At 43.6% G+C, this 27,680-nt stretch overlaps 1 protein-coding gene across 2 annotated transcripts in view; it reads left to right on the forward strand.

Moving 5' to 3' along the window:
• The first annotated feature begins 5,598 nt into the window (after positions 1-5,598).
• Positions 5,599-27,680, forward strand: part of OCLN (occludin) — a 66,455-nt gene continuing 44,373 nt past the window's right edge. Inside the window, exons 1-4 of one of the 2 annotated variants that reach the window (XM_017890636.1) lie at positions 5,599-5,965; positions 16,537-16,653; positions 21,493-22,171; positions 26,314-26,475. In XM_017890636.1, coding sequence (XP_017746125.1) covers positions 16,604-16,653; positions 21,493-22,171; positions 26,314-26,475 — 891 coding nt within the window. In that variant the 5' untranslated portion in view covers positions 5,599-5,965; positions 16,537-16,603. Of the gene's footprint in view, positions 5,966-6,077; positions 6,219-16,536; positions 16,654-21,492; positions 22,172-26,313; positions 26,476-27,680 lie in introns of those variants that run through there. The other variant, XM_017890635.1, reaches the window with a different exon arrangement.

The raw sequence follows: 27,680 nt of genomic DNA on the forward strand, positions 1-27,680 counted from the left end.
TTAGCAAATTTTGACTGGGAGTGGTGGCTCACACCTGTAATCCTAGCACTTTGGGAGGCAGAGATGGGAGGACTGCTTGAGCCCAAGAATTTGAGACCAGCCTGGGCAACATAGAGAAACCTCATCTCTATTTATTTATTTATATTTATATTTATATTTATATATTTTTTGAGACGGAGTCTCGCTCTGTCACCCAGGCTGGAGTGCAGTGGCACAGTCTCGACTCACTGCAGTCTCTCCTCCCGGTTTCAAGCAATTCTCCTGCCCTAGCCTCCCAAGTAACTGAGATTACAGGTGCTGCCACCATGCTGGGCTAATGTTTTTTGTATTTTTAGTAGAGATGAGGTTTTACCATGTTGGCCAAGCTGGTCTGGAACTCCTAACCTCAAGTGATCCACCCACCTCGGCCTCCCAAAATGCTGGGATTACAGGCATGAGCCACTGCGCCCGGTCTGACCTCATCTTTACTAAAAAAAAAAAAAAAAAAATCAGCCAGTTGTGGGTGCATGCCTGTAGTCTCAGCTACCCAGGAGGCTGACGTGGGAAGATCGCTTGAGCCTAGGAGATAGAGGCTGCAGTAAGCCATGGTCATGCTACTACATTCCAGCCTGGGTGACAGAGGTGACTCAAAATAATTTTTTTAAATTATGAAATACAAAATTCCTACAAAAATGCATATAAAACATTTATGTACAGCTTGATAAATTGTTGTAAGGCTAACAGCCATGTAACTTGGACTTGGGAAGAAACAGAATATTGCCTATAGACAAAAAGTAGTCCTAAAATATAGTAAAACTGTTAAGAACATTCGTTCAGGAATCAGATGACCTGTTTTTGAATACTGACTCTACAACTTAGTAGACAACTTGAGTAATCATCAATACTTTCTGAGCTTTAGTTTTCCTATGTGTAAAATGGGGAAAATAATAGTACATCATAAGGTTGTTGTAAAGACCAAAAAAATAAAAATACCCGGCCGGGGCCGGGCATGGTGGCTCACGTCTGTAATCCCAGCACTTTGGGAGGCTGAGGTGGGTGGATCACTTGAGGTCAGGAGTTCAAGACCAGCCTGACCAACATGGAGAAACCCCATCTCTACTAAACATACAAAATTAGCTGGGTGTGGTGGCTCATGCTTATAATCCCAGTTACTCGGGAGGCTGAGGCAGGGGAATCGCTTGAACCCGCAAGGTGGGGGTTGCCGTGAGCTGAGATCGCGCCATTGCACTCCAGCCTAGGCAACAAGAACTCCATCTCAAAAAACAAAAACAAACAAAAAAACCCAGCTCGGCACGGTGGCTCACACCTGTAATCCCAGCACTTTGGAAGACTGAGGTGGGCAGATCACTTGAGGGCAGGAGTTCGAGACTAGCCTGACCAACATAGCAAAACCCCGTCTCTATTAAAAATACAAAAATTTAACCGGGCGTGGTGGCGGGCACCTGTAATCCCAGCTACTTGGGAGGCTGAGGCAGGAGAATTGCTTGAACCTGGGAGGCAGAGGTTGCAGTGAGCTAAGATCGCGCCATTGCACTCCAGCCTGGGCAACAGAGGGAGACTCTATCTCAACAAAATCCCCAAAAATAGAAAAAAATTAAAAAACCATAAAACTGCCAGGCATGGTGGCTCATCCCTGTAATCCCAGTGCTTTAAGAGGCCAAGGCATGGGTATCACCTGAGGTCAGGAGTTCGAGACCAGCCTGACCAACAAGGTGAAACCCCTGTCTCTACTAAAAATACAAAAATTAGCCAGTCGTGGTGGCAGGTGCCTGTAGTCGCAGCTATTTGGGAGGCTGAGGTAGGAGAATCATTTGAGCCCGGGAGGCGGAGGTTGCAGTGAGCTGATCACACCACTGCACTCCAGCCTGTGATGAGACTCCATTTCAAAACAAACAGAAAACCAAAAAAAACACTTAGCATAGTACTTAGAACATGTTTTTCCCTGAGTAAATGGTGCTATTATTATTCTTCCACCTGTTGCAGTTCCTGCTCAGGTGCTGAGTCTCTTTGTTTAAATGTGGATTCCTCCCAGGAGGATCTTGCTTAACACATAGGAATTGAGGAGATAAAGGTTTACTCATCTAGTGTAATCATCCTTTTAGAAATCGTCTTCCCAGTGGCTGCCCCATAAATTCTTCCATACACCTGTCCAAGGAAACTGTCCTGTGTGGACCAGGAGCCTCCCTCTTCATAATTGGGCAGAGAAACCAGAGGCCTTTCAGGCCAGGCCCTCAGCAACTCCAAACTGAGTTGCCTTGGACACATACCAGTGCTTGAATTCATTTACTAAGTAGGCAAGGCAGAGTGGAAACAGTGGAACTATTTTAATCTCCCGTCTTTTCCCCTCTAAACCCTAGTACTAGAATGTAAGCCTTGAAATGCTACTAAGGAATGTGCAGGTTTCACAATGGCAGGAGGCCATCTGAGAGGAGGACAAGACTCCACAGGTACGTTGGATTTGGGAAGCAGGGCTATAGTCATTCATTCATTCATCCAACACATAGTTATGGAATTCCTATGTGACAGGAACTATTTCAGGCAGACAGGATACAGCAATGGCTTGTTAAATTTATTGAGACTTGTTTCATGGCTCAGCATATAGACTGTCTTGGTGAATGTTCCACATTCCCACCAACAGACTTATAAAGATAGTATTGTTTATTATCATCTCAAATTTATGGTAGAAAAAAATGAGGCTTATGTAGTTTAATTTCCTTTAGTCCTACCCAGTTACCAGGGAGCAACACTGGAATTTCAAACGAAATTTCTGACACCATAATCTGAGCTCTTAAGTTTCTCTTTTACACATAAAAAAGGAGAAAAAATTGTTTTTTCATCTTATCATCATTTGACTGCAGGTAAAGTCAACAAGTTTCTAATCACGGGGTTCTTCTGAAAATAATATTTACATTGCTCTGAGTCATAGGGATTTTCATCAAGTAATATCCAACAGTGGATACTACTCAATACTACTGTGAGTTGCCAAGAAGGAATATTTGGTAAAAATATAGTAGTTAAATTTTGCTATAATTTATGATTATGTAAATTTTAGATTAAATCGAGCATGGCATTATTTAACATCCAACAAATTTTGTTTTGGTATTGAAGAATGATGTGTTTAAGTTTTAAGGCTGGATTTTTCTTTCTAGACACTTTCAACTACCAAATATACACAATATTGGGCAATAGTTAACTGTTCTTTTGATGCTGTGTTGTTTAGTTTTCTTTTTTCTTTTTTTTTTTTTTTTGAGACGGAGTCTTGCTCTGTCACCCAGGCTGGAGTGCAGTGGCCGGATCTTAGCTCACTGCAAGCTCCCCTCCCGGGTTTATGCCATTCTCCTGCCTCAGCCTCCCGAGTAGCTGGGACTACAGGCGCCTGCTACCTCGCCCGGCTAATTTTTTGTATTTTTTAGTAGAGACGGGGTTTTCACCGTCTTCGCCAGGATGGTCTCGATCTCCTGACCTCGTGATCCACCCGTCTCAGCCTCCCAAAGTGCTGGGATTACAGGCTTGAGCCACCGCGCCCGGCGATGCTGTGTTGTTTAGAAAATTAATCTCAAGTGAATAAAATAGAATTCATATATTTCAACTTAATGAATCCTATTATTCCATATGGATGAACTCAGAACTAACTAGAAAGTAAGTTTCACAGAGATTTTTGAGTTTTGTTCACTCATGTGTACTGAGCACTCAGAAAATAGTTGAAGGAATGAATTGGGAAAGCAAATAAAATATGAAAGCTAACCTTCTACCCAACACAACATGTCTTTGAGTTTAGGTTTAGGGTGAGAATAAGAAAAATAACATGATACGCATAAGTTATTATCTTAAAATGATAAAAAGTTTAATTTAAAAACCTAATTTACCAAGAGAACTGAAAACATACATCCACAAAAAAACTTGTACACAAATATTCATAGTAACATTATTCATAGCATCCCCAAAGGAAAAACAACCCAAATGTTCATCAATAGATGAATGATTAAACAAAGTGTGATACATCGATACAATGGAATATTATTCAGTTATAAAAAGGAACGAAGTACTGATACACACTACAACATGGATGAACCTTTAAAACATTGTGCTAAGTGAAAGAAGACAGACACAAAGGGCACATATTGTGTTACCCATTCACATAAAATGTCCAGAACAGGCAAATTAACAGAGACAGAAAGTACATTAGTGGTTGCCGAGGGATGAGGGGTGAGGGGAAATGGAGAGTGACTATTAATGGGCATGGGGTTTCTTTTGGGGGTGATTAAAATGGAATTAGATGGTGGTGATGGTTGTACAATCTGGTGAGTATACTAAAACCTACTGAATTGTACGTGCCCTTTAAAAGGGTGAATTTTATGGTATGTGAACTCTCTTTTATAAAGTGGAAAAAAACTCTTAAGATCTCCTCTTCAGAACATATCAAGATACATTATAAAATAATGGACATGTGTTTACAAATCTCAGAGTATTAGGAAATGTTCCCTTGTTTAATTATAAACCAAGTGGAATGTTTGGAGATTTCAGTAATCTGACAGGGAACATTAAGAGGATTAACCTGACTTCCCCAGTGTTAACAATACCAATTTAAACTGCATCATTCAAAAACTACATAGTCATATTAAAGCATTTGTAGCAATGACTTCCACGAAAAAAATACCAATTAAATTAATTACCCATTAAAACTGTCATCATCTGAAATACCTCATATTTACATAGTGCTTTTACTTCCTTAAGTATGAATTGTGCCTTAAGATCTAACGTATGGGAGAGTCACATCGCCAACCATTTAATTAAAGGTAGAGAAGTGGGTGGGAATGGATAAAAATTTATTAGCAATGCTGACATTCCAGATTGGAGCGCAAAGACAAGCAGGATTTAAGAAACCTAACAGTTCGCTTTCAATGCAGATAGTTAAATGCCAAGAACTATAATTACTTCATCCTGGAGTACAATTTAAAATATGTTGAAAACAACAAACATACATAAAATATACACAATGTTAAGTGCAGACTATGAAATTTCCTTTGGAACCAGAATCCATATCAAGAAATAGAATACAGCACCCAGGACTAAGGTGCTTTTTCGTTTTCTTAAAAAAATAAATAAACCAGGTTTAGTTTGCTTTTTAAGTAGGGTTCTTAAAGCACTACAGGTTGGTAAACAAAGTATAAGGTGCTTTTTCTTAGGCCAAAGAGCCATAATAGTTTAAATCTCCCCGTCCCCAAGAGCGGACCAGTTGCATTTCGGACAGGGTGGGCTGGGCAGGACCCTGAGGTGGTGATGTGTAAACTATTAACGCACTTTAGCTTGCTGGACGGCAACTAACAGCTACAGTAGTTCACCCTCATTTTATCCCCACTAAGTAATTGTCTTATTCTGAATCTAGAGATTCAGAAATAGCGCCAATATTTACACATGAGTTTTGAAATTTTCCCAAGAGTCTTTCGTGGGAGCAACAAATCTAGATGCCTTTTTCCAGCAACAGTTCAATCAAATTTTGGAAGCAGAAAAGTGTCCCGTGAGGACGTGCCTTTCCTATCAAAGTGCTTAGTGCCTAGACCCTTTCCGGAGGAAACAGTCCCCTCCGGACCTCGTTCGGCCTCTCTCCGTCAGACACCCAAGGTTCCATGTGAAGCAGGCGGAGCACCGAACGCACCCCTAGGTGTTCCGGGACCCCCATCCGTGCTGCCCCCTGGGACCCCGCGCTTCTCCTCTGCGCTCCGCCCCTCGGGCCGGAACATCGCGCGGTTCCTTTAACAGCGCGCTGGCAGGGTGTGGGAAGCAGGGCTGCGTCCTCCCGCCCCCTCCCATCCGAGTTTCAGGTGAATGGGTCACCGAGGGAGGAGGCCGACACACCACACCTACAGCCCCGCGCCCAACTCTCCCTCCCTGCTTCCTCCGGCGGAGGCGGCAAGAACCGAGAACTAGGGCCAGAGCGCCGAGGAGCCCGTCCGGGACGCAGCAGGTGGGTCTGCCGGCGCTGGCCCGCAGGCTTCCCGCACCCCCCCCTCCACGTTGGTGCGCATGCCCGGGGGCAGGGCCGGTTGTGGAGAGGAGGGGGAGGAGGGGAAGGAGAGAGAGGAGGGGGAGGAGACGTCCCCAGCCCAGTCCCTGGCTGCGCTCTGGCGGTCGGCGCAGCGTCAGGTGCGCCCGCCAGGTGAGCACGCTCACTGGCTCCGTTGGCCCCCCGGTGGGTCGGGCCCAGGTGCGGCAAGTGGGTGAGTGTTGGGCGCGGCGTCAGGGGCGCACGGGAGCCCCCAGGGTCCCCGTGGGGGGGGCCGCGGCGCCTCTGTTAGGGGAGGTGCCGGGGGGGAGGACGCTCCGCACTGGTTTCGGTGGCAGTTTCGTCCCCGGGCTGGGACTCGTGGGAACCGGAGAGGCGCGGGTCTGCGGAGAGAGCAGCACCGGCCAACTCGGGAGGCTGCCTCCCCGGGCAAGGGGCGGCTTGGAGCCGCCGATCAAGCTTTATTCCGCGGAGACGCTTAAAGCTAGCAGTGCCTCAGCGGCGCGGGCAACTTTTCACTTTTATGAGGCAGGACATTCCTGAACAGCGACGATCCTGCATCAGCTCTGGGGCTGCAGTTTTGGGGGGCGGCCCTCATGGAGAGGGGTCCTGCGCCCAGCTCGTTGGGGGTCCTAAGCTTGAGGCTGCAGCAAGGGACTGCTTGCTGGTCCGGGCGGCTTAGATCCCAGGGGGAATTTCATCCCTTCCGCTCCCACCCCACCCCACCCCTTTGGGTATCCCGGGGAGCCCGGGGCTGGATTCAGTCTGTGAAATATTCCGGGAGTCACGGTGTGGGCCACACTGGCTACTTCGAATCCACTTGTTGGGAGTTGTGTGAACCCGCGCCGATTTAAGCTGGGGTTTAGGGAGTTAATTTCGAGTGAAGCTGTAGTTCGAGGGAAGCTGCTCACGCTTGGGATTCTCACCCGTGACCAAAAGGGCTGCCGCCAGGGGGGCGGAACTGCCTCCGGGCGGTGCCTGCCCAGCGAACGCGGGCGCGCGCTGCCCGGGAGCGCCTCGGGGCGCACGGACGCCGGGACCCGCGCCCAGCCGGACCACGGAGTTTGGGGACCTCCGGGACTGGGCCGGCCCCGCACGCCAGCCATGTTGCCTGCGTGGAAGGAAGCTTGCGGGGAGCGGGGGTCAAGGGCCAAGATGGCCTCTGTGCCTAGGGGTTTGGGAGCGGCGCCGAGGTCCTCGCGCTCCTCGGGAAGCCACCGGGCCCGAGGGGAAAACTGCGGCATCCTTAGGCCGGACCCGGGGCTCGCTGGCTACACTGCCCGCTTGGGGAATTACCCCGGGCGAGGAGGCGGCGGCTTTCTAGGCCAGTTAGTGTGTGGCCCTTAGGCAACAGGTGTATTATCGGGATACCTGGAAAAGAGAAACGCTTCCCATGAAGGCACTTATGGTGATTTAGAAAACTGGGCATTCCCAAGTGTAACAATGGTTCTTTTGCACTGTACGTATGAGTCGTTTTTTTTTTTTTTTTTTTTTTTTGTTTGCTTTTTTGAGACGGAGTCCGGCTGTGTCTCCCAGGCTGGAGTGCAGTGGTGTGATCTGGGCTCACTGCAACCTCTGCCTCCCGGGTTCAAGTGATTCTCCTGCTCAGCCTCCCGAGTAGCTGGGATTGCAGGCACCCACTAGTATGCACGGCTAAGTTTTGTATTTTTAGTAGAGACAGAGTTTTGCCATGTTGGTCAGGCTGATCTCGAACTGCTGACCTCCGGTGATCCACCCGCCTCGGCCTCCCAAAGTACTGGGATTACAGGCAGGAGCCACCATGCCCGGCCTTTATGAATATTTTCTTAGTGGTGCTTTTTGAGTGTGTGTGGGCGGCACAGATATTTCCTCAAACAAAACAACACTTTTTTTTTTGTCGTTTTGCAATTTATTTAGTTATTAGGGGCCTCCTTTGTTAGGTGATGGAGCGGAGGATAGGGAGGTCGGTAAGACCTGATTCTCCACCTTTTGGCAGCTTTCAGGCCATTTCGGGAAATAACGGGCAGTGTCTCCTGCACGTGAGGCACTGTGCTAAAAGCATTTTGTATTTTCTCATTTAATTATCCCAACAACTCTAAAAGGCAGGCCTTAGTAGAACTCCATTTTAAAAGTGGGCACATGCTGTGGGGAAAACGTGTTGCGTGGGCTTGCTTGCAAACTGCTTCAGCTAATCTGGGAAGGAATATCAGAAGCAGCGGTCCTTGATATTCCAGAACCAGATTTGGGGGTTTTTCTGGACCTTTCTACCATTGACTAGTACCTATAGCCTGATACAAGATTTTCCGCATTTTGCTTGATGTCACGGTAAAATTCTTTTTTCTTCTAAAGGTAATGTTGGAATTACTGCCTTTCCAAAATAATAGATTACTTTTAACCACATAAATGATCTGATGTAATATCTTTCACCTTCCCAGGAATGTCCCAGAAGGAAGTTTTCTTCAGTTACATTTTAAGACTTATTTGATTGGAATATCAGTGGATCTTTTTCATCAAATTACTATTTATAGAAATAAGAGAGTAAACAGACTATGTAGATTTCTGTTAGGCTTTTCGTTTTAACCCTTAGGTTTGCCGCTGCTCCGTAACCCAGTGATTCCAGTCTTGGCTGTAGTATGAATCACCTAGGGATCTTGTTAAAACACAGATTCTGATTGGGAGGTCAGGAGTGGGACCTGGGATTCTGCCTTTCTAACAGGCTCACAGGTGATTCTCAGACTGTTCTGTCCTCTTTTTCTCCCTTTCTCTTAGACTCTACTCAATTACATTTGACACACTGAAGTTGGAAATAAAGGAAAAAAAAAATACGTTTATTGGGTGTTGATTGGGTGTTGTGTGAAGAACTTCAAGGCATTCACTGCTGGATTGAAATCCCAACTCTAATAATTGACTTGGTTTTATTAATTGAGTACTCATTGACAATCAGTTTGTGTCAGGGCTAGTTCCAGGGACCAGGGATATAAATGATGGTCAAAATAGACATTTGATGCCTGGGATGCGGGCATTCCAGATGGGGTGGAGATAATACCTAAAATAATTTTAGGTATGAGGGTGGAGGGGAGTTTGCTCTGAAAAAACAAGTTTTGTGTGATGGAGTGAGGGACTGGGAGGGCATCTCCCAGAAGGTGGCATCTGAGCTGAGACGTGAACAGCAGGTGTCTGCTGTGTAAAAGATCTGGGCTTTCTAGACAGGAAATTGTAAGATCAATGTCCTTTTTGAATTGACACCATTATTGTAAACAGCAATTCTCAAAATATGTAGCGTGTTTAAAAATCACTTGGAAGGTTTATTAAAATACAATTTCTGACAGTCTGTTACAAAATCTGCCTAACTTCACATTTTAGACAATTTAATGATGTGCCTATAATCTAAATCATTTAATATAAGGCACAACTTAAACTTTTTAAAGACAAATTGACAGTTACTGCATGTGCCCTACAAGGAACAGATTTCTCTTAAATATGTTTATTTTTCACTTATTAAGAGTTTTCTTTAAAGAATAATTTGAGGGCAAAGCATTTTCAGGCTCTTTTTTTTCTTCTCTCTCGCTCTCTCTCTCTCTCTCTCTCTTAAGACCGAGACGGAGTCTCTGTTGTCCAGCTTGATCTTGAAGTTCTGGGCTCAAACAATCCCTCTGCCTTGGCTTCCCAAAGTACTGAGATTACAAGTGTGAGCCACCTCACCCAGCCTCAGCCTGTTTTTTTCATCTTAGCTTAGTTTTCCATTAAGACAGCTTTTGGTCAGTAAACATTGTCAAGGGGAGAACGCTTTTTATATTTTATCATTAGATCAAGATGCTGGTTTTCAGATTAACATATTTGACAAGGATCTGCTGCTTCCCTTTTGCCCCTGACTCTAATTTAGCTATCTGACTTCTGTCCTTGTCACTCTTGACATAAGTTCATGTAGTTGATAAGTGGTCTCTTCATTCCTCATTTTATTTTTTCCTTCACTCAACACATGTACAGATTGTTAATGTTGCTGTGCTGGGCATTGGTCCTCTTTCACCTTTGGCTGCTGGCCTTAAAGCACAGTCACAGATTCCCTTTGAAATTTCAGAGACCTTAGAAGTCCTCCAGTCTGGTCTCCAAAAAAATATCAAATAACTAAAGCTTTGTATAAATTGCATGAGCTCAAATTGTTCGTTATTTTTGGAGGGGGTGTGGGGTCAGGGTGAGGGAGAGGCTTCCTAACATGGTGGTTTTTGGATTTTTTTTTTTTTAACCATTTCTAGGATAACAAAGACAGCTCTTCAGATACCTCAGGGCTACTAAAGTGATTCTTCTAATGTTCAGTTCTCCAGGCCAAACATTTCCTGTTTTCCCAATTGTTTGTCTTAAGACATGGTTTTTCTAGATTTTTTTTTTGTGGGGGCCAGAGTCTCACTCTGGCTCTCACTCCAGGCTGGAGTGCAGTGGCACAATCTCAGCTCACTGCAACCTCTGCCTCCTGGGTTCAAGCAATTCCCCTGCCTCAGCCTCCCAAGTAGCTGGGATTATAAGCCCAACTAATTTCCGTATTTTTAGTAGAGACGAGGTTTCACCATGTTGGCCAAGATGGTCTCAATCTCCTGACCTTGTGATCCACCTGCCTTGGCCTCCCAAAGTGCTGGGCTTACAGGCATGAGCCACTGTGCCTGGCCAGCTTTTCTAGATCTTTAACGATCTTAGTCACCCTCCTGGAGAGGCATGTAGTTTAGAATGTGATATACAAATCAGGTTTTGTTTGTTCTTTTTAATAGCGTATTATTCCTAGATATGAGCACTATTTCTGTGAATAAAGTTTGGGATCGCTTGTTAGCTTTTGTTGGAATTCTTACCAAAGAAATGCACCTTTAAAAATGAACGATTATTAAATTAGTTCTCCTCTATACTGTACTATGGAATTGACTTTTAAAAAATTCAGTTTACTGCTGGGCATGGTGGCTCATGCCTGTAATCCCAGCACTTTGGGAGGCCGAGGCGGGTGGATCACCTGAGGTCAGGAGTTTGAGACCAGCTTGGTTAACATGGTAAAACCCCATTTCTACTAAAAATAAAAAATTAGCCTGGCCTGGTGGCATGCGCTGGTAATCTCAGCTACTCAGGAGGCTGAGGTGGGAGAATCGCTTGAATCTGGGAGGTGGAGGTTGCATTGAGCTGAGATCACGCCATTGCATTCCAGGCTGGGTGACAGAGCTAGACTCTGTCTCAAAAGAAAAAGAAAAAAAAATTCAGTTTACATTTTAAAAATGACTCATTTATGCCACCAATATAGTCACCCTTCAGTATCTGTGAGAGGTTGCTTCCAGGACACCATGATACTAAAATCTGAGGAGGCTGAAGTCTCCGTTACAAAATAGCTTTGTAATTGCATATGGCCTAAATGGTCTTGTATAACTTTTTTTTTTTTTTTTTTTTTTGGACAGAATTCTTCACTGGCATCATCTTAGGCTGGAGTGGCAGTGATGCAGTTTGGCCCACTGCAAACCTCGTGTCCTGGGGCTCAAGCGATTCTCCTGCCTCAGCCTCCGAAGTAGCTGGGATTACCAGGCATGCACCACCACGCCCAGCTAATTTGTATTTTAATAGAGACAGGGTTTCATCATGTTGGCAGGCTGGTTATCGAACCCTGACCTCAAGTGATCCGCCGTCTTGGCTCCCAAAGAGCTGGAATTACAGGTGTGAGCCACCGCACCCAGACCTCTTGTAAACTTTAAATAATCTCTAGGTTAGTTATAATACCTATACAGCGTAAATGCTACAAGAATTGTGATATTGTAGTTTTAAAAATCGTTTTTTTTGTTTTACTGTTTATTTTTTTTTTTTGACAAGTATTATGTTACTCAGGCTGGAATTTACAATGATGTTGATCATGGCGCTCACTCCAGCCTCAACTTCCTCTGCTCAAGAGATCCTCCCACCTCAGTCTCTTGAGTTAGCTGGAGCTTATAGGCATGTGCACCATGCCTGTAATTTTAAGAAAAATTTTTTGTAGAGATGGGGTCTTGCTATGTTGCTGTGGTCGGTCTTGAACTCTGGGTTCAAGTGATCTTCCTGGCCTTAGCTTCCTTTAGTGTTGGGATTACAGGTGTGAACCACTGTACCTGCCTTGTTATTTTTAATTTTTTTTTCCCCTGAATATTTTCTGTCTGAGGTTGGTTTGAATCTGGATTAAAACCCATGGATGTGGAGCGTCAGCTGTATTGAATATGATACGGTGCCAGGCGCGGTTGGCTCAAGCCTGTAATCCCAGCACTTTGGGAGGGCGGAGACGGGCGGATCATGAGTCAGGAGTCGAGACCATCCTGCTACCAGTGAACCCCGTCTCTACTAAAAAAATACAAAAACTAGCCGGGCGACGGGTGGCGGGCGGCCTGTAGTTCCCAGCTTACTCGGGGAGGCTGAGGCAGGAGAATGGCGTAAACCGGGAGGCAGAGCTTGAGTGAGCTGATATCGCCACTGCACTCCAACCCGGGCGGAGGAGACTCCGTCTCAAAAAAAAAAAAAAAAAATGGATACGGTATACCTAAGTGCCTAAGCACTGAAATTTCTCACTTTCCAGGATAACCACCTTATGATGAATGCAGTTGCCCATTTTCTTGAAGACTTTTCTTGTGTTTTTTTTTTTTTTTGAGCTGGAGTCTTGCTCTGTCGCCAGGCTGGAGTGCATTGGCATGATCTCTGCTCACTGCAACCTCCTCCTCCTGGATTCAAGAGATTCTCCTGCCTCAGCCTCCTGAGTAGCTGGGGCTACAGGAGCACGTCGCCACGCCCAGCTAATTTTTGTATTTTTTTAGTAGAGACAGGGTTTCACCAGTTGGCCAGGGTGGTCTCCATCTCTTGACCTCGTGATCCACCCGCCTCGGCCTCCCAAAGTGCTGGGATTACAGGTGTGAGCCACAGCGCTTGGCTCTTTAAGACTTTTTCTTATCCCAGTGCAGAGGTCAGGATTATTCCTGCATTTGACAGAGGAGTGCACTTAGAGGAGATAAAGAATTTGTCTCAGATTGTGAGCCAGTAAATGGGGGCTGTTAAAACCACTAGTTTGTTTTAAACTCATCATTCTTATTTTACAGAGAGTTCTTGCTTAGTGTTGATGGCCTAGCCAATGGGTTAGTTATCCTTTCCAGCGTGTTTGGTCAGCTGCAAATCTGGATAAGCTGTCTCCTCCACTTTGTGGTTACCACTGGAGACCTCCCACCAGGTGGACATAAATGGTTCATTCTTTTGTGCTAATGGGGTGCCATAATTCAGCCCCTTGGGAATCTGCCCACCCACAAAGGATGTGCTCAAGATTCTCAGGATTCTTTCTTTCTGCATTCCCTTCATCCACCAGTCTGGTAACCTTCCCAGAAAAGGAAGTGAAGTTGGTGTGCCATGACTTGTTCTAAACGAGCTTGCTTTTTTTTTTGAGACGGAGTTTTGCTCTTTTTGCCCAGGCTGGAGTGCAATGGCACAATATCGGCTCACTGCAACGTCCGCCTCCCAGGTTCAAGCGATTCTCCTACCTCACCTCCCAAGGAGCTGGGTTTACAGGCATGCACCAACATGCCTGGCTAATTTTTCGTGTTTTTAGCAGAGATGGGGTTTCACCATGTTGGTCCGCTGGTCTTGAACTCCTTGCCTCCAGCAATCCACCTGCTTCCGCCTCCCAAGTGCTGGGATTACAGGTGTGAGCCACCTCACCTGGCCTAAAATCAGTTTTCCTTAATGGTTTTTCTGAACATCAGTTTGGAAGGCAGTTTGGACTTTTGCCTTTTTATAGTACCATAACATTTTGCCCTAAATTGCACATTTGTGTGTGTGTTTCACCATTATTAGAATATAGAGAAATTGACCAGGTGTGTTGGCTCATGCCTGTAATCCTAGTACTTTGGGAGGCCAAGGCAGGTGGATAGCTTGAGCTCAGGGGTTTGAGACCAGCCTGGGCAACATAGTGATACTTTATCTCTACTAAAAAAAACAAAAATTAGCCAGGCGTGGTGGCATGTGCCTGTAGTCCAGCTACTTGGGAGGCTGAGGCGGGAGGATGGCTTGAGCCTGGGAGGCAGGTTGCAGTGAGCTGAGATGATAGCACTGCATTTCATCCTGGGTGACAGAGTGAGACCTTGTCTCAAAAAAAAAAAAAAAGTATAGAGAAATTGACTTGAGTGCTAGTTACAGGGCTGTGTACACTTATGATTTCTGCACTTTTCTCTATGGTATACTTTAATAAAGTGGTTTTCAAAAATGTAGAAAAGTCATCTTCCTTCATGTCTTTGGAAAATTATGCTAATTGTGTTGGTGTTATTAACATTATATTTCCATCTTTGAGGATTTATCTAATAGTTGGGCAGAGTTTAATTCTGAGAGATTTAATTCTCCGCAACACGGTGAAACCCTGTCTTTACTAAAAATACAAACAATTATCCGGGCGTGGCAGCATGCACCTATAGTCCCAGCTACTCTGGAGGCTGAGGCAGAAGAATTGCTTGAAGCCGGGAGGCGGAGGTTGCAGTGAGCTGAGATCGTGCCAATGCATTCCATCCTGGCGACAGAGCGAGACTCGGCTCAAAAAAAAAAAAAAAAAAAAAGGAAGAGTTGCCATTAATTTAAAAAAAAGTTTTAACAGTTTGAATTGATGTACTGCTGTTAGTATAGTAATGTATGATCGTACAGGCCTTATTAGAAAAGGAAAACAAATCAGATACTTTAATATACTCATTATAGATGTTGCTCAAGTGTCATTCAAAGATCATACCTTTTAAAGTTACTCTGATACTTTTCCATTACCTTCAACTTGAAAACACAAGAGGTTTTGCAGGCAGAGATATCCATGGTCCAGTCTGGTTCCTGTAAACATTCAACAAATTATTTGGACGTCTACTATGTGCCAGGCATTGTTTTAATCAGTGAACAAAACAAGCAAAAATTCCTGTTCACGTGGAATTTACCTTCTAGTAGATCTCAAAGTTCCCTACTCTACTAATCACTGGTATAGCCTGGAAAGAATTTATTGTTGGTTCAACATAGCTAAGGAGTGGCATAAAGTTCTGTAGCTGATGTGGGAAGTACCTTGCCAGTGTCTCCAGCACTGGGTTTTCTAGAATAATCCTTAAGCTTTGTAGGTTTGGGAGTTGTGTTTTTACCACATCTTGCTGAGACTTGTCTTTTTCCTGGAGAGCTCTCAGTGCCCATGGATCCACCTACAGACCTAGGCAGACGATCTCCATCTTCACTGCCTCATGGATGCTAACACCAGCTGTGCGCTCCCCACAAAAGCTGGTGTTTCCCAAATGGAACTCATTGTTTCAAACTAGCATTGTGAAAAGCACAGGAGATCATCTGGGTTCAAGTTACATCTGAGTGACTCACTGTCATCCATATAACCTTGAGCGTATTACTTTACATCTCTTTCTGACCCTCTTTGCATCTGTAAAGTGACTAATCAACCATGGAGGGTTGTTTTGAGGATGAAAGGAGGATTTTGTTTAAAACACCCAGCATGTCGGTAGGTGTCTGCTGAGTGGTAGTTTCCTTCCCATCTTCTGTCTCCTAAGCTAGTCTTTCATTGTTGCCTCACACCTAGGTTTGCTGCTGCTGACTCTAGGTGCTTCTTTTTACTGTTGACTTTGTCCTTCAAATTTGTTTGAAATCAAACTTACACCTCCCTTGCCGAGAATCATGAACTGGCTCCCTGTTTCCTACCTGAAGGAAGTGAGACATTTCCACTAGACTTTCAAAGCCCTCCCTTTTCTTACTCATCCTCCATCCACTATATTCTTACTGTAACCTTATTTTAAAAGACTACACCATTCCACCATGTTCCCACCTGGTCTCCTCACTGTTCCATAAGCTAGCCACCTGTGTATCAGCACCACACCAGCCTGGAAGAACCAGGACCCCAGCGCTGGCTCTCATGCGTCACTCCCACAGGCTCTCCTGGTCTAGTGTAGGCACTTAATACATGCTTGGTGAGTGAAATTGCTTCTCAGATGTTTAGGAACTTGTGCTGAAGAACGTTAGGACAGAATTTCAGAAAACGACCAATTAATACTATGCATATTATCTTTTGTCCCCTTGTATAAAAAGTATGCTCGGTTTTGAACACTTGGAAAAGGAGATAAGGGGAAAACATCTACAATTCTGCCATTTATAGATTCATTTTATTATCTTTTTTTAATGATAAAGGCATTTAACCCATTAGATTGTTAGTTTGCATTGAGGAGCTAGTATGTGCTAGTGCTGCTATATGTGCACTTTCATATGCATTCTCATTTAATATGAACTTTCAAAAGTAATATGAAATTATATATATTTTGAATTTTTGTGCAAAAAATAGAGGAATTAGCCGGGCATGGTGGTGCACATCTGTAGTACCAGCTACTTCGGAAGCTGAGGTAGGAGGAGGGCTTGAGCTTGGGAGGTCAAGGCTGCAGTGAGCTGTGATTGGACCACTGCACTCCAGCCTGGGTGACAGGGTGAGACCCTCTCTCGATGGGGGCGAGGAGGTGAAGAAAAGAAAGAAATTGTGAGCTCAGTAGTAATGCCATAACCCTGCTTTTGTTGCTTAGATTGGTGTATCTTGGGAGCTATAGGGCATTGCTCATCCTGAAGATCAGCTGACCATTGACATCAGCCATGTCATCCAGGCCTCTTGAAAGTCCACCTCCTTACAGACCTGATGAATTGTAAGTAAACAATCCTGTAGTTATTCTCTTTTAAAAAGTCTGTCATGTGTAAACAGTAAGTATGGTTGAAACTTTCATTTTAAGTGTTTGCTTTTAAAATAAAATGATACGTGTACTTGTAAATTTAAATTGTATCAAAGGGTCTGCACTGAAAAGTGAATTTCTCTCAACTTTCAGAGTGACAGTTTGTCTCTGCTAGGACAACTACTGTCACCAATTGCTAATGTTTGTTTTGAGAGATTGCCAAGGTTTATATTTTTATGTTCATTTTTGTTATGTACAAATGATAATGAAGCTTCCTTTTAAATGCCTCGTTTAGATGGGCATTGGCAATATATTGTCAGCTTTTAAAAATGACAGCTTTAGGCCAGGCCGGGTGCCAGGGCTCATGCCTGTAATCCCAGCACCTTGGGAGGCTGAGGCTGGCAGATCACAAGGTCAAGAGATCAAGACCATCCTGGCCAACATGGTGAAATCCCATCTCTACTAATAAACTATAAAAATTAGCTGGGTGTGGTGGCGTGCACCTGTAATCCCAGCTACTTGCCTGTAATTCTGGCTACTCGGGAGGCCGAGGCAGGAGATTCGCTTGAACCCAGGAGGCGGAGGTTGCAGTGAGCTGAGATGATGCCACTGCACTCCAGCCTAGAGACAGAGCAAGACTCCATCTAAAAAAAAAAAAAGGCCGGGCCTGGGGGCTCATGCCTGTAATCCCAGCACTTTGGGAGGCTGAGGCGGGCGGATCACCTGAGATCGGGAGTTTGAGACCACTGTGACCAACGTGGAGAACCCCCCATCTCTACTAAAAATACAAAATTAGCCAGGCATGGTGGTGCATGCCTGTAATCCCAGCTGTTTGGGAGGCTGAGGCAGGAGAACCGCTTGAACCCAGGAGGCGAAGGTTGCGGTGAGCTGAGATCACACCACTGCACTCCAGCCTGGGAGACGAGCGAAACTCCTTGTCAAAAAATAAATTAATAAATAAAAATAACAGCTTTATTGAGATATAATTAACATACTTTACAATTTACCCATTTAGAATGGATAGTTTAATGATTTTTAATATATTCACAGAGTTGTATAACCATCACCACAATTAATTTTAGAACATTTCATTACTCTCCAAAGAAACCTACCCATTGGCAATCATCTCCCAGTTCCATCAGCCCTAAGCAACTATCGGTCTACTTTCTGTCTCTATAGATTTGTCTATTCTGCATATTTTGTATAAATGGAGGACTCATGTAATATGTGGCCTTTTGTAACTGGCTTCTTTCACTTAGCATAATACTTTCCATACTGTCAGTTTTAAGAGTGATTCCTGCCATTATCTAAAACAAGCAATGTTGAGGGGTTTGGGGCTCCTTTGTCATGTGAAGATTTATCAGTGAATTTTTGAATTCCAAATTTGCTATCAAACGTTGATAGGGATTTCCTCCTCTAAGTAGTTTGCAGCTTTAACCTTGATAAGTGTAGTGGAGTCTAACATAGGCAAAAACAGTTTCTCCTGCTGTTCTGTCACAACATGTCTGTGACCTCTGATCACCAGAATTTGTGGGGCTTTTTCCCCACCAGCAACCAAGTAATCAGTTCTACAGTGGACAATAGCTCTATGTCCTCTAATTATCAGTCGAGTTCTGACACTGTCCGGAGATAGCATCAGATCACAGGTTCAGCGCTCATTCCCACAAGACTGCCCCCACTTCACGTAGCAGCCACAAGCTCAGGTTGTAGCCTGTGTTTCTGACCCACCTACAGTAAATCAGGATTCCCACAGTTCTCTCCTTGGGTTCAATTAATTTGCTAAAGTGGCTCGCAGAACTCAGGGAAACACTACTTATCATTACTGGTTTATTATAAAGGGTATTACAAAAACCAGGTGTGGTGGTGCACGCCTGTGATCCCAGCTACTCGGGAATATGAGGCAGGAGGAGTGCTTGAGCCTGGGAGTTCGAGGCCAGCCTGGGCAACATAGGGAGACTTTGTCTTTTAAGAATGAATGAATGAATGAACAAACAGATGATATTACAGTGGATGCCAACAAATACCAGATGAAGAGTTGGACAGGGCGAGGTATGTGGGAAGGGGCCCTCCCTGGTTGTGCCACCCTCCAGGAACCTACACATGTTCAGCTGTCCAGAAGCTCTATGAATTCAGTCCTTTTGGGTTTTTATGGAAGCTATATGACACAGGCATGATTGACTAAATCATTGGCCATTGGTGAGCAGTGTAAGCCTCAGCCCCCCTTTCCTGTCCAGAGGGGTTTGGGGCTGAAAAGTTCCAACCCTCTAATCCTAGCTCCCATCCTGAAGCTTCCTAGGGCTGCCAGGAACCTATCATTTTATTAACATAAAGGGACACTTATCACTTTGGAGATTCCAAAGATTTTAGGAGTTGCATGCCAGAAAATGGAGATGAAGACCAAATACATATTTCACAATACCATGTCGAGGTTGTGTTCCAGTTATTTAACCTCCTTACTAGTGCCTAAAACATGGTGGGGACACAAGTTGTTTATGACAATACAGTTTTTAAAACATACTAGAGAATATAGTAATTGAGTAGTGCACCACTAATCTGACACTTATTTTGTGTTGCTTTTGTAAATAATGATGAACTGCAACATACATAAAGAAAAGGACATACAACGTATGTAGGAGATCATGAGGAAAGACCAAGCAAACATACATACTCACTACCTAGGTCAAGAAACAGAACACTTCCAAGTCCTTCCCTGTGTCCTCTCCTTTTCTCTGGAGACCACTGTCCTGAAGTTATGATCATTACCTGCTTTTATCATTTTATCACCTTGTATATCCTAAACATTTCAGTTTAGTTTTACCTGTTTTATTTATTTTTGAGACGGAGTCTCACTCTGTTGGCCAGGTTGGAGTGCAGTGGTACAATCTTGGCTCACTGCAACCTCTGCCTCCTGGATTCAAGCAATTCTCCTGCCTCAGCCTCCCAAGTAGCTGGGATTACAGGTAACCACCACAATGCACAATCAATTTTTATACTTTTAGTAGAGACGAGGTTTCACCATGTTGGCCAGGCTGGTCTCGAATTCCTGACCTCAGGTGACCTGCCCTCCTCCTAAAGTGCTGGGATTATAGGTGTGAGCCACCATGCCCAGCCAGTTTTACCTGTTTTAAAACTATATAAATATAATAATGCTATATGTATTTTTTCATTTTTTTCAGCATTATCTGTAACTGCATGTATTCATAGTTCATCAGTTTTGGCTTCATAGCACTGTAGAAATATAACATGAGCCATATTTATGTAATTTTATATTTTCAAGAAAAATAAAAGGAGAATTTTTTTTTTTGAGACAGTGTTTCGCTCTTTTTGCCTAGGCTAGAGTGCAATGGCATGGTCTCAGCTCACTGCAACCTCCACCTCCCAGGTTCACGTGATTCTCCTGCCTCAGCCTCCCAAGTAGCTGGGATTACAGGCATCTGCCACAACGCCCAGCTAATTTTGTATTTTTAGTAGAGATGGGGTTTCACCAGGTTAGCCAGGCTGGTCTCGAACTCCTGACCTCAGGTGATCCACCCGCCGCGGCCTCCCAAAGTGCTGGGATTGCAGGTGTGAGCCACCGTGCCTGGCCAAAAGGAGAAATTAATTTTAATATACTTCACTTAATCTTGTATATCTAAAACATTATTTCATCATGTGATTGATATAAAAATGAATGATTCAGGAGATGCTTTACATTCTTTCTTCATATTATATCTTTGAAATCCACTGTGTATTTTTAAATTTTTTTGGAGACAGAGTCTTGCTCTGTCACCCAGGCTGGAGTGCAGTGGGCGTGATCGCGGCTCACTACAGCCTCTGCCTCCTGGGTTCAAGTGATTCTTGATTTTCGTGCCTCAGCCTCCCAAGTAAGTGGGATATGTCACCATGCCTGGCTAATTTTTGTATTTTTAGTAGAGATGAAGTTTTACCATGTTTACCAGGCTGGTCTCAAACTCCTGGCCTCAAGTGATCTGCCCACCCCGAACTTACCACTGTGCATTTTAACAGCATATCTGAGTTTGGACTAGCCACATTTCTTTTTTTTTTGAGATGGAGTCTTGCTCTGTCACCCAGGCTGCAGTGCAATGGCGCGATCTCGGCTCACTGCAACCTCCATCTCCCGGGTTCAAGCAAGTCTTGTGCCTCAGCCACCTGAGTAGCTGGGATTACAGGCGTATACCACCACACCTGGCTAATTTTTGTATTTTTAGTAGAGATGGGGTTTCGCCATGTTGGCCAGGCTGGTCTCGAACTCCTGACCTCAAGTGATCCATCCGCCTCGGCCTCCCAAAGTGCTGGGATTACAGACATGAGCCACCATGCCCAGCCGGACTAGATACATTTCAAGTGTACAATAGACCCAAGTGGCTAGTGGCTGCCACATTGGACAGTATAGTTATGGAGTATTCCATTGTATGGATGTATTACAGTTACCCGTTCCACTGTAGGTAATTGGTACAATCACTTTGGAAAACAGTTTGTGAAGTTGAAGATAAAAAAATATGTGATCCAGAAATTCTCCTGGGTATATACCCTAGAAAAATGAGTACTTTTCTATACCAGAATACACATTGAAGGATGTTTATAGTTAAACTGTTTACAATACCCCCAAACAGAGATAACCCAGATGTCTGAGCACAATAGGTTGTGGCCAGAGGCCAATAATCTTATGTTTTAACAAGCCCTCCAGGTGATTCCTATGCACAGATAAGCTTTAGTTTCATTTACCCAATGGTTTAAATTATTCCAAGTAAGTTGTGTTCTTTCTGCTTACTACCAGAAAGTGCTAACTTGGAATTATTTTCATGTTCATTTCAGCAAACCAAATCATTATGCACCAAGCAATGACGTATATGGTGGAGAGATGCATGTTCGACCGATGCTGTCTCAGCCAGCATACTCTTTTTACCCAGAAGATGAAATTCTTCACTTCTACAAATGGACCTCTCCTCCAGGAGTGATTCGGATTCTGTCTATGCTCATTATTGTGATGTGCATTGCCATCTTTGCATGTGTGGCCTCCACGCTTGCCTGGGACAGAGGCTATGGAACTTCCCTTTTAGGAGGTAGTATAGGCTACCCTTATGGAGGAAGTGGCTTTGGTAGCTACGGAAGTGGCTATGGCTATGGCTATGGTTATGGCTATGGCTACGGAGGCTATACAGACCCAAGAGCAGCAAAGGGCTTCATGTTGGCCATGGCTGCCTTTTGTTTCATTGCCGCGTTGGTGATCTTTGCTACCAGTGTTATAAGATCCGAAATGTCCAGAACAAGAAGATATTACTTAAGTGTGATAATAGTGAGTGCTATCCTGGGCATCATGGTGTTTATTGCCACAATTGTCTATATAATGGGAGTCAACCCAACTGCTCAGTCTTCTGGATCTCTGTATGGTTCACAAATATATGCCCTCTGCAACCAATTTTATACACCTGCAGTTACTGGACTCTACGTGGATCAGTATTTATATCACTACTGTGTGGTGGATCCCCAGGAGGTACGAGTGGTGTATTGGGTTTTTTCTCCATCTCCTTAGCCAGAGGCTTTCAACTTGGGATATGTAATAGACTCACTCTGGAAACCCTTAAAAAATATTAATGACAAGGCTCCACTTCTAATTAAATCTGGGGGAGGGGTGAGTGTCATTAAGATATAATTAACATACCATGTAATTTGGTTACTTAACCAGTGGTTTTTAATATATTCACAGAATTGTGCCACCATCACCACAATCAATTTTAGAACATTTTCGCTATCGTGAAAAGAAACTTGTACCTGTTAGTGGTCATTCCTCATTTCCCTAACTGTTCTTAGCCCTAGGCAACCACTAATCGTACGTCTATAAATTTGTCTATTCTCTAGGTATTTCATACAAATGGAATCACACAATGTAGCCTTTGTGATGGGCTTCTTTTACTTAGCATAATGTTTTTAAGGTTTACCCATGTCATAGCTTGTGCCATTCCCTCATTCCTTTTTATTGCTAATATTCCAGTATGTGGATAAACCACATTTTATTTATCAGTTGATAGACATTTGGGCCGTGTCTACATTGGCTATTAAGAATCATGCTAGGCCAGGCGCAGTGGCTCACCCCTGTAATCCCAGCACTTTTGGGAGGCTGAGGCGGGCGGATCATGAGGTCAGGAGATTGAGACCATCCTTGCTAATACAGTGAAATCCTGTCTTTTTCCAAAAATAAAAAAAATCAGCAAGGCATGGTGGCGGGCGCCTGTAGTCCCAGCTGCTCGGGAGGCTCAGGCAGGAGAAATGGCATGAATTTGGGAGGTGGAGCTTGCAGTGAGCCGAGATCGCGCCCATACAGTCCAACCTGAGCGACAGAGCAAGACTCCATCTCAAAAAAATAAATAAATAAAAAGAATCATGCTATAGATATTCTTGTATACGTTTTTGTGTGAACCTATATTTTAATGATTTCTTGAGTTGGGTTATACCTAGGGGTGAAATTGCTGGGTCATATGGTGACTCTTTAATCTTTTGAGGAGCTACCAGAGTTTTTCCAAAGAGTTTGCATCATTTTACATTCACACCAGAGATGTATGACAGTTCTGATTTCTCCACATCCTCACCAACACTTGTTATTGTCTGTTTGATTCTAGCCATGCTGATGGGTGAGAAGTGAAGTGGTACTTCATTGTGATTTTGATTTGTATTTTCTTTGTAGCTAATGTTATTGAGCGTCTTTTCATGTACTTACTGGCCATTTCTCTTTTATCTTTGGAGAAATGGCTATTTAGACAACTTGCCCCCCCCCCCCCCCCCTTTTTTTTTTTTTTTTTTGAGACGGAGTCTTGCTCTGTCTCCCAGGCTGGAGTGCAGTGGCACGCTCTCGGCTCACTGCAAGCTCCGCCTCCCGGGTTCACACCATTCTCCTGCTTCAGCCTCCCAAGTAGCTGGGACTACAGGCGCCCTCCACCACGCCTGGCTAATTTTTTGTATTTTTAGTAGAGATGGGGTTTCACCATGTTAGCCAGGATGGTCTCGATCTTCTGACCTCGTGATCTGCCTGCCTCGGCCTCCAAAGTGCTGGGATTACAGGCGTGAGCCACTGCGCCCGGCCTAGACTTGCCCATTTTTTAATTGGGCTATTTTTGTTGTTGTTTTGTTTTTGAGACAGAGTCTCACTCTGTCACCCACGCTGGGATGCGGTGGTGCAGTCACTGCTCACTGCAGCCTTGACCTCCTGGGCTCAAGTGACCCTCCTACCTCAGTCTCCTGTGTAGCTAGGACCACAGGGGCATGCCACCACACTCGGATAATTTTTTTAAAATTTTTTCTGTAGAGATAGGGTCTCACTTTGTTGCCCAGTCTGGGCTGAAACTCCTGGGCTCAAGCGATCCTGCCTTGGCCTTCCAAACCGCTGGGATTATAGGCATCTTTTCACTTTCTTGATGGTGTCCTTTGCATAAAAGTTTTTAGTTTTGGGCTGGGCATGGTAGCTCACGCCTGTAATCCCAGCACTTTGGGAGGCCAAGGTGGGCGGATCACGTGACGTCAGGAGTTCGAGACCAGCCTGGCCAACATGGTGAAACCCTGTCTCTACTAAAAATAGAAAAATTAGCTGGACATGGTGGCATGCACCTGTAATCCCAGCTACTCAGGAGGCTGAGGCAGGAGAATCACTTGAACCCAGGAGGTGGAGGTGAAATTGCAGTGAGCTGAAATTGTGCCACTGCACTCCAGCCTGGACAACAAGAGCGAAAACTCTGTCTTAAAAAAAAAAGAAAAAAGTTTTTAGTTTTGATGATGTCCAGTTTATTTAATTTTTCTTCTGTTGCTTGTATTTTCGTGTCATAGCTAATGTTTTGCCCAATTCAGGATCACAAGGATTTATTCCTACATTGTCTATTTTTTAAATTTTCTGTAGTTTCATAATTTTAGCTCTTACCGTTAGGTCTGTGATTCATGTTGTGTTAATTTTGGGCGTGATGGAAGCAAGGGTTCTGAAAGCTTTCACATGTTTATATGCAGTTGTCTTAGTGTTCTTGTTGAAAGGACTTTTCCTCCACTAAGTTTTCTTCATGCCTTTGTCAAAAATGAATTGATCATAAATGTGGACATTTATTTCTGGGCTCTCAATTCAGTTCCATTAATCATATGTCCTTATGCCAGTACCATACTGTCTTGATTACTGTAGCTTTGTAGTAAGTTTTGAAATTGTGGAGTGGGAGTTCTCCAACTTTGTTCTTCAAAACTGTTTTGGCTAGATTCTGGATTCCTTGCATTTCCATATGGATTTTAAGATGAGCATGTCAATTTTGGGAAAAAATGCCAGCTAGGATTTTGAAGGGTTATATTGAATCTGTAGGTCAATTTTGGATGTATTGTCGTCGTTACAATTACAAGTCTTTTGATTCATGAACATAAGATGTCTTTCAATTTATGTAGGTCTTGTTAAACTTCTTTTAATGTGTTTTATTGTTTTCAGAGTGTAAGTATGTTTAAAAGCTATGCAAGTGATTCAAATGTGCAGGTTGGGGTTGAGAAACCTACCTCAGTAACCATGAGTCATCCTGATTATATTAACATCTGAAACATTTCTGAGTTACTAATCTTTTTTCCCTTGTTTTCCTTTTTTCTTACACTGACTTAGGAATTCCCATTCCTGAATGAGTCACTCCTTTGGAGTTAGACCTCTAGTATCTGTTTGCCATTATTTTGAAGACAGGTTTTCCCTGCAGATGTAGGTTTTCACAGTGCTCGTTGTTGCCATTTAGACATGTCCATTTTAGATAGGGACTGAGGGTTGGTACTCCTATCCTGTCACACCCCCATCCATCCCTCTTAGTTCTCTTACTACTTGAAACTTGTAGTCTTTGAAAAATAATGTCACTGTCAGACAGCTGGAAGGAGAGCTTCTCGTTCCCATTAGCAGACATCCAGGGCAGAGGCCTGGTACTTCCCTCAACTTCAAGTGCCTCCCAGGCCAATATACCATTTAATATCCTATCACTGCAGGGAGAACTGTTAAGAGTAGGAAGTTTCTTTGTCACAGGGCCCTTTCTAGTAAGTATGCAAGACTCCTAAAACAGAAACCTACCAGACCAAACGAATCATTAGTCAATTTGCTACTTATAGCTTGATTAGATCCATGTCTTCATCATTTTTGGTAAGATAGAGATCTGTGGACTGAAATTTACGTTCATTGTAAAAAGGCTTGCCAAGCATGTGTTTTGAACAAGATTACAAGCATAATTGGCTATTTTAAAGCTTTTGAATAGCATTTTTCAGGCCCTTTAGAAGTACACCAATGATTGAGTTACTTTACTGGCCATTCTCATCTGTTTATAAAACTGTGGCCCATAGATGCACAAGCTTTGAAACTAGTTTTCTACAGCTCTGAAATGAGGGTGATGATTGATAGTTTTTAACGTTAGGCATTTTCTGAGGATTGAATCAAGTAGTATATATGTGTGTACATTTGCTGGCCTTAGCCCAGTTAGTGTGGGTTAGGTTTTATGATATGTCTGAAATGTAAATATTTGCTTCAGTTTTCTATAAGTTAAACCACATGGATTTAGTAGGGCCTTAGGTAGATAAGGGTTTTAATAGTATGTAGAGGGTGAATTGTGATTAAGTAATTAAAATCTAATGCCAATATTTTTCACCCCTTTTTAGGCCATTGCCATTGTACTGGGTTTCATGATTATTGTGGCTTTTGCTTTAATAATTTTCTTTGCTGTGAAAACTCGAAGAAAGATGGACAGGTATGACAAGTCCAATATTTTGTGGGACAAGGAACACATTTATGAAGAGCAGTCCCCCAATGTCGAGGAGTGGGTAAGTGTTAAAAAAATAACTTTACATCTTTTATTAAAGCCCCAAATTTGTGTCTGAATTTTTAGTGCTTTGTTAAACTTTATTCTTATAATTAATGTTTGTATATGTTGCAAAAGTTGTTGCATTGGTTTTTACTCAGAATTTTAAGAGGGTGGGCTAAGTGGAAGTGGTTTTACTAAAAGGTGAAAATCAGTCCATTTTCAAGGAGTGAATCTAGGTTTTGAAAAGAAATGGCTTCTAAAAAAATCATGCAGAAAGAACTTGGTTTTGCAAAACAAAACTGCTTCTTCCCCTACTGCCTTTGATTTTTCTGCTTATTATTTTGGAGATAAACAGAAACCATTGCCAAGGGTGCTCTCTTGGGTCAAGATTGGCAAGGGTGTTTTTGGAATAGCAGGTGGCAGGCCTTTTAAACTTTTGACATAGATAACAGCATGACAAACCACAGTGACTAATTCTGAGTTAACATTATGAAATACTTCAGTAAGGCAAAGACAGATTAGAACAATTTCCTTTTAAAAATATATACTATTAATCTTACCAGGCTTCCTACATGATGTGATTTGCTGAAAGCCTGGAAAGTTCCTCTCTTTAAAAATGCCTCCCAAATGAGTGTTAGTAAACTGTCTTTAGAGATGTTTAGAGGCCAGGTGTGGTGGCTCACACTTGGAATCCCAGCACTTAGAGAAGCCAAGGTGGGAGGATCACTTGAGTCCAGGAGTTTGAGAACAACCCGGGCAACGTAATTGGACCCTGTCTCTACAAAAAATAAAAAAAAAAATTAGCTGGGCTTGATGGTGTATGCCGGTAGTCCCAGCTACTCAGGAGGCTGAGGTAGGAGAATCACCCGAGCATGGGAGGTTGAAGCTGCAGTGAGCTGTGATTCTGCCACTGGCACTCTTGCCTGGGTGGCAGAGTGAGACCCAGTCTCGGAAAAAATAAAAACAAAAGATGTTTGGAGTGAAACTTTTTCTAAGAAATCCTGTTAGGGTCCTGTTAGAAGCTACCTCAGAAACTGACATCACAGGGTTCTTTGAGCAGATTGATTGATTGTCATGAAGGTATTGCCAGTGGATCCCGGGGAGGTTTATTTTGGCCTCTGGGAGTGCGGTGGGGAGTAGGCTGGCTAAAGATGGATGCTGGCTGCTGCTGGTCAGGTCTAGGGTAAAGACATTAATATCTTTTTTTTTTTTTTTTTTTTTTTT

The sequence above is a fragment of the Rhinopithecus bieti genome, unplaced genomic scaffold (genome assembly GCF_001698545.2).
Source record: "Rhinopithecus bieti isolate Rb0 unplaced genomic scaffold, ASM169854v2 scaffold_18354, whole genome shotgun sequence".
NCBI lineage: Eukaryota > Metazoa > Chordata > Mammalia > Primates > Cercopithecidae > Rhinopithecus > Rhinopithecus bieti.